Source organism: Salvelinus sp. IW2-2015, linkage group LG16 (assembly GCF_002910315.2).
Source record: "Salvelinus sp. IW2-2015 linkage group LG16, ASM291031v2, whole genome shotgun sequence".
Taxonomy (NCBI): Eukaryota; Metazoa; Chordata; class Actinopteri; order Salmoniformes; family Salmonidae; genus Salvelinus; species Salvelinus sp. IW2-2015.
The window spans coordinates 33,082,289-33,090,342 of record NC_036856.1 but is presented as its reverse complement, the minus strand read 5'-3'; the positions used below and the strand labels follow the sequence as shown (position 1 = coordinate 33,090,342).

The following is an 8,054-nucleotide window of genomic DNA, read 5'->3' as shown; positions in this document are numbered from 1 at the left end:
TATATATTGTATGTATAGGGCTTATACGCTATGTGTATATTATCTACTAATCGTATGTAGATACCAATAATACGCTGTTCATAGTTGTAATAAATAGATAGGTATATACTAGTTGCTGTAAGTAATGCTTAAGTGTATATTTTAATATAGTGGTACATAACAACCGCTATAACCACCTATATATGATATATATAAGTAATTATACTAGTACAACACATTCACATCCACTATATACGTGTTCATCTACATCTTTTTCAGGAATAAATAACTTATATTGCCGACATCTCTTATCCACACTACTACGTGGTAAATATCACTGATATAGGACTCTATATATACACACTTATACACAAACGCATACACTCATAACACATGTACACTAATATACACACACTCATTAAATCCCACCGATAATTAATAAACATAGCCACCATATCCTATAATACGGCACCACTACTCGTAAACACTAAGTTAGATTATGCAACAGGCACCATTTACACCATGTAGCTTCAATATATAGTGTATATAGCTGAAATCTGGAAATTTATATAGTCGCATAGTTTTAGTATAGTGAATAGTGATACAACACACAAGAGTTAGATAGTTACTAGTCACAGAAATGTACGTTTAGCCTGTTCATTATTTCAGTCTGAGTTGACTTATCTTACGAAGTCAGCATGGTTTAACATAGTTCCTTTCGTTTTGAGTATGAGTATATACACTCATATACACGCACATACACTATATACGCACACACTATACATATATACACACACAGACTATACAGACACACACACACTATATACATACACACACACACACACTATGTAAACTCACTATATACACACACACCATATACACACGTACACTATATATATACACACACACACTATACACACACTTGTATAGGCACACAGACACACAACCCTCCTGAGCCACAGCAAGAGGTCTGTCCTTACACACACACCACCACCACCCTTTCTCTGTGTCCAGTGCAGTTAAGTGTTACTAATGACCGCTGGTTTACCCCCCAATACACACTCACTCCTCACTCACACCCCTGTGACTCGTTAAGGGTGGAGAGCAGCCAAATGAGCTCCTCTCCACTTTACATAAATTTGCCCAGACGCTATGCATCACTTCCAGGGCACGCGCACACACACATATCACTGTTCTCCCATTCATTCAGTTCCCAGTTTGCTCATCAGCGGCGATGCCATCACTCAGCCTTTCAGTAGGACAGAGAGCCCTACGTTTTTCACGCATTCACATCCTCAAACACACCACCAGTCTCTCACACACCCACACACATACACACACACACAGCTTGTCATTTCGCACACCCATGGTGGTTGTAGAATTATCTCTCTGCTGTCTGACATGTTTTGTTGGTGTCTTTAATCTCAATCTGTTTCTGTCTTGTTTCTGTCGTCTGTCTGCCTGTCTGTCTGTCTGCCTGTCTGTCTGTCTGTCTGTCTGCCTGTCGTCCTACACAGAGAGAACACTGCAGCTCATGCCTCGACTCCAGAACTACAGGAGCTAGAATGGATACTGCCTGAACATCACCAAATTAACTTTGAAAATACTACATAGACGTATGTATTGAATGCTAATGGCAGCGCTGAGGTTTCTGACTCACATATATATATATATATATCTCAACTCTACCATACTCAGGGTCTATAATGTAGTGCTCTTGTTAAAGTTGTTCTGTGGACTCATACATTTCATATAGCAATGATGTTTTTAATACAGATTTTATTGATATGTGAACATGTTTTTAATACAGATTTTATTGATATGTGAACATGTTTTGGTTCTTTGTAAATTGGAGATTGAATAAAATGAATGTTATTACTGTACATGCCTTTGTTGTGCTCTTAGGTCAGGTTGTGTGTGTGTCTGTGTGCTTGCTCTTGCATGCGAGGTGATGACAGGAGCAGCAGTGCCCTGAGACCAGGTCATGGAGAAGAGACACATGAGTACAGTGACATCACCATACCAAGTGTGTGTGACTATCTGTGTATTTATGGAACGCTGTTTGGGTCTTTGCGTGTCAAAAAAAGACACTGTCAAATAACACTATTTGACGTGTCAAATAAGCTTGTTGACCAATCAGGACCCGAATATGACTGTACGTCACATAATCATTTAAGACGTTCACAAATTTTTGACCTAGATATTACACAATGATTACACTATCAATCGTATTTCATATGTCATAACGATTCGCCGATACGTATGCTATGACCCTGGTAAAGTATTGTCTCGTGCACCTGCCGCTAACGCACGAGCGCAGACACATTTCCCCAAACTCTGGACGGTGCTGGTTAGAAAAAAGCTAGCTAGCTGATGGATGCAAACAATGTTCTTCCCCAAAAACATAGCAAAACTACATAATCTGTTTCAGTAGRTATAGTTAGCTAGCTCACTATCTAGTTACGTGTCATCACCCAAAATACCCATAATTTACAAGACAGTTCTTATTTGATTAATCGTGGTCGGACCCACCTATGTGAAGTTAGCCACAATAAGGGATTAGCCCACAAGTGGAATTTGCGGGTTGCCTTCAAAATAAGGTATCTAATTGAAAGTCCTGCAAATATCGAAATAGTGGAATTCATGCATCATATGGAATAGACGAGGTTGGAATGTTCTTATATAAAATTCAAACAAAAATCTGTTGAAACACACTGGTTGTATTATACACTGCTCAAAAATAGAGAGAAACACTTAAACAACACATTGTAACTCAGTCAATCACATTCTTCTGTGAAATCAAACTCTGTCCACTTAGGAAGCAACACTGATTGACAATAAATTTCACATGCTGTTGTGCAAATGAATAGACAACAGGTGGAAATTATAGGCAATTAGCAAGACACCCCAATAAAGGAGTGTGCTTAGGTGGTGACCACAGACCACTTCTCAGTTCTATGCTTCTGGCTGATGTTTTTGGTCATTTTGAATGCTGGCGGTTGCTTCACTTAGTGGTAGCATGAGACGGAGTCTACAACCCACACAGTGGCTCAGGTAGTGCAGCTCATCCAGGATGGCACCAACTCGCCGAGTGTGGAAGAAGGTTGCTGTGTCTGTAAGCGTAGTGTCCAGAGCATGGAGGCGCTACCAGGAGACAGGCCAGTACATCAGGAGCAGTGAGGAGGGCGTAAGAGGCAACACACCCAGCAGCAGGACCGCTACTCCGCCTTTGTGCAAGGAGGAGCAGGGGGGAGCACTGCCAGAGCCCTGCAAATGACCTCCAGCAGGCCACAAATGTGCATGTGTCTGCTCATACGGTCAGAAACAGACTCCATAGGGTGGTATGAGGCCCGACGTCCACAGGTGGGGTTGTGCTTACAGCAACACCGTGCAGGACGTTTGGCATTTGCCAGAGAACACCAAGATTGGCAAATTCGCCACTGGGCTGTGCTCTTCACAGATGAAAGCAGTTCACTGAAGCATGTGGGGTGAGTCTGGAGACGCCGTGGAGACGTTCTGCTCTGCCTGCAACTCCTCCAGCATGACAGGTTTGGCGGTGGGCGATCATGGTGTGGGGTGGCATTTTTTTGGGGGGCCGCACAGCCTCCATGTGCTCGCCAGAGGTAGCCTGACTGCCATCAGGTACGAGATGAGATCCTAGACCCCTTGTGAGACCATATGCTGTGCGGTTGGCCCTGGGTTCTCCTAATGCAAGACAATGCTAGACTCATGTGGCTGGAGTGTGTCAGCAGTTCCTGCAGAGGAAGGCAATGATGCTATGGATCGGCCCGCCGTTCCCAGACCTGAATCAATTGAGCACATCTGGACATCATGTCTCGCTCCATCCACCAACCGCACGTTGCACCAAAGATGTCCAGGGTTGGCGATGCTTTAGTCCAGGTCTGGGAGGAGATCCCTCAGGAGACCATCCGCCCTATCAGGAGCATGCCAGGCGTTGTGGGAGGTCATCAGGCAGCTAGGATCCCGCACACTACGTCTTGACTTTTAGAGGACATTACATTTACGGCATACTGAGCCTCATTTTGACTTGTTTTAAGGACATTACATCAAAGTTGGATCAGCCTGTAGTGTGGTTTTCCACTTTCATTTTGAGTGTGACTCCAAATCCAGACCTCCATGGGTTGATAAATTTGATTTCCATTGATAATTTTTGTGTGATTTTGTTGTCAGCACATTCAACTATGTAAAGAAAAAAGTATTTAATAAGAATATTTCATTCATTCAGATCTACGATGTGTTATTTTAGTGTTCCCTTTATTTTTTTGAGCAGTGTACTTTAGGGGGCATACTTATTTCAATGTACAGCCTTAACCTATAGATTGTGGATCAATGACATGGGGTATCAGTCTACTCAGTGACACCCAGAGACCGTTAGCGTCGTAGCTCTTATTGCGGGACTCTGAAACCACAGTGAATTGAGGCACATTTATTGTACCAGTCAACCTACTATGTGTATTGAACACTATTCCAGAGGAAAAACAATATGACCTGGATGTTTTGGAGCCTGATAACTCTGAGGAGGACTTTGGGGAAAAATCACTTGGGTATTGAATAGACTGATATCCCATTTCATTGATCCCCAATCATTAGGTATGGCTGTACAGTGCAATATGAATCACAATACGCACAGTTGTGGCGGCAGGTAACCTAGTCGTTAAAGCGTTGGACTAGTAACCGAAAGGTTGCAAAATCGAATTCCCGAGCTGACAAGGTAAAAATCTGTCGTTCTGCCCCTGAACAAGGCAGTTAACCCACTGTTCCTTGAAAATAAGAATTTGTTCTTACCTGACTTGCCTAGTTAAATAAACTGGGGAGGTGATTTCCCACAGTCAAAGTCCTGCAATAAGAGCTKCGACGCTAATATTTCCATAAACGCTTCACAGTTGTGTTCTCTGGGTGTCACCGAGTAGACTGATTAGCCCATTTCATTGCTCCACATTCCAACACTCCAACTATGTTTAACATTATCAAGTCTAAATATAGCATGACTTTCAAAGAGGGACTTTTTTTTAAAGGTGAACTGCAAATTCCACTATTGTGGCTAATCCTTATTGTGGCTAGCTTCACAACACAACCTGGTCCGGTCAAGCCATAGTAAAGTAGTCAGATGAAGCTAGCTGGCTGCTTATAACYTTAGTTTTGGGCAACAGAGTTAAGTAGCTGYCTACCTAGTGATTTCAATAGGAGAACAACAAGTGGCTACCTAGCTAATACTTACTCACATGGATTCCTAAATCATTGCTAAGAATATTGAAAATGACTGCAGTTTCTACTGGTTATTGTTTTCAGGCTGGTTGCATTTGTGCTAGCTAACTACCCCAGAAGTTGCTAATAACATCTGTATCAAAGATATTTGCAAACATTTCTGATCCTGCTCGTTTGATCCTGTTCTAATTCCAAATGCTCACACAGACGTTTTCCCATTCGTTTGAACAAATAATGCCTTATTACCAATGCCTTATTACCAACACCATTTGACCGTGATGGTGGCGCTTGGCTTGCACGTGCAAATTCAGTACACACAACATTCTACAATAGAATTGTGTTCTTTGACGTATCAAATTAAAATATTATTTMACCGTCAAATAGTGTTATTTGATGTATATCTTTTTTGACACGAAAATGAACCAAACGGCTTTCCATATGTATTGAGAAAAGGGCAGCCTTTTGATAAGAAAGCTAATATCCACATCCCTCTCCCTCATACATTCACTCTTCTTCCATCCCTCCCTAAGATCTCTCTTCTCCAAGATCCTACTCTGTCATCCTCCCTCCCTCTKTCTTTATCTCTCTGTGTAATATAATTAGTGTGTAGGGAGATGAAGAGTAGCACAGAGAGGATGTTGGGATGTGTAATCCATCCATTACCTGGCTGTCGAGCCCAGAGCAGACCCCTGATAATAAAACTATTAATACGCTCTGTGTAAGTGTGCGTGTGTGGTCTGTGCTGTGTTATTATGTGTGCGTGTGTGGGCTTGTGTATATGTGTGTGTGGTGTGTGCTCGTGTATATATGTGTGTGTGTGTGGCTCGTGTATATATGTGTGTGTGTGGCTCGTGTATATATGTTGTGTGTGTGGCTTCGTGTATATGTGTGTGTGTGGCTCGTGTATGTGTGTGTGTGGCTCGTGTATATGTTGTGTGTGGCTCTGTGTTGTGTGGCTCGTGTATATGTGTGTGTGTGGCTCGTGTATATGTGTGTGTGTGGCTCGTGTATATGTGTGTGTGTGGCTCGGTGTATATGTGTGTGTGGTGGCTCGTGTATATGTGGTGTGTGTGGCTTCGTGTATGTGTGTGTGTGTGGCTCGTGTATATGTGTGTGTGTGGCTCGTGTTATGTGTGTGTGTGGCTCGTGTATATGTGTGTGTGTGGCTCGTGTATATGTGTGTCTGTGTGTGTACAGCTCCTGATATTTGACCATTAATACGCTATTTAGCCGAGGCGTCGTGATGGTGACAAACTACCGTCGTGTCGCCCTGGGGAGCGTGTTCACGCTGCGAAGCGCACCACAGCAATGCAGAGCATTAATACACGCTAAGGAGCTCGAACACAGTGTAGACACAACACAACACACAAACAGATCCACACCACACACACTGCTGTATATCCTCTCCCTCTGTCAGCGTGTTGGGGGTCATATCTCATTAACACGCTGGCAGGCTTGTGGGGGGGGGGGGGGTTGTTTAATATGTACTATGTATCTTACAAGACGCATAAGGACATGATTGGATGATCAAAGAAAATGGAGACTACCCTCTCTTTCCCCATCTTTTTCATGATCAATATATCTAGATGCAGAAAGTGTACACCAGTTCTTCCTACTGTAACCATCAATGTGCCCATGGGGGGGTCTAATCCACCTGAATATCTATGTAATCTATTGAAAGTGTAGGGTGAGGGATGAGAGCTGGACATGATTCTCACTCCCTCTCTCGCTGAAGATGGAAGTACCTCAGACGGATGTCTYCTGCTGTTTGTCTCAAATCCTCAACGCTGGCTGCTGAGCTCGGCAAGGCCTAATTAAGATCAATATTTCAATGTTTTTGTAAAAGCGCACAAGAGAGAGGGAAAGGGGGATAACCTAGTCTGTTGTACAACTGAATGCATTCAACTGAAATGTGTCTTCTGCATTTAACCCAACCTCCGTATCAGAGAGGTGCTGGGGGCTGCCATTATCGACATCCACGTCTTCGGCGCCCGGGGAACAGTGGGTTAACTGCCTTTCTCAGGCAGAATGACAGATTTTTACCTTGTCAGCTCGGGGATTCGATCCAGCAACCTTTCGGTTACTGGCCCAACYCTCTAACCGCCAGGCAGGCTCTAACCGCCAGAGGTGGAGAGAGAGAAAATAGAAGAAAAATCATCTTTCCAGAAGTCTCCCTGAGCACAAACAGAAAGGMGAACTCTGTTTCTTCTTCCCAGCTGATTGCAGTAAAATACAAAGTTATTATAAGCAGAGTGGCTGGTCCAACAATAAAGATCACAGTTCCTTAGTGAGAAATGATTCATTAMCTCTCCTCACTCATCCAACTATTTTCTTCGGTCTTTACCGCTCTCCCTCAATTCTCTCCATGTCTTATAGATTCAGGGTGGGAGTGTTTTYGATGAAGCATTCTGGCTTTTTCACTGACTCAACTACTTAAGCTTGGCAAACGTAGTAGTAGTAGGCAAGTATGTAGATCTTTCTGTCAAAGCTGCTTTTTAACATGTTGCCTCTTTCTGTTGACGTTCTCTTGACTTCATAAAGTGTGTYTGCYTGTGCCTGCGTGTCTCCCTGACAACTGAAGCTGATTCCTTAAGACCAGCATTTAAGACMTTAAGGGGACCACAAAAACTCTCTGGGGCTCTGATAACCTTAAAGCACCCCCACAGGCCCAGGGGAAGACATTGGATAGAAGAGGGTTAACTTAGCCTCAAAGCTTGTGCTTGTGCCAACCCGGCTCAAATAAAGGATCTCCCGCTCGCTCTGTGGATCTCCCGCATGCTGATGTCCGTTTTGCTTAAATCGGTAAGAACTGCACCAGCAGCAAACTCCCAATATGCAAAGGCACAATG

At 43.3% G+C, this 8,054-nt stretch overlaps 1 protein-coding gene across 1 annotated transcript in view; it reads left to right on the top strand.

The window, feature by feature from the left end:
- LOC111975327 (zinc finger CCCH domain-containing protein 3-like) overlaps positions 1-1,862 on the top strand; it is a 19,103-nt gene extending 17,241 nt beyond the window's left edge. Inside the window, exon 4 of the mRNA XM_024003547.2 lies at positions 1,497-1,862. Coding sequence (XP_023859315.2) covers positions 1,497-1,543 — 47 coding nt within the window. The 3' untranslated portion in view covers positions 1,544-1,862. The remainder of the gene's footprint in view (positions 1-1,496) is intronic.
- The last annotated feature ends 6,192 nt before the right edge of the window (positions 1,863-8,054 follow it).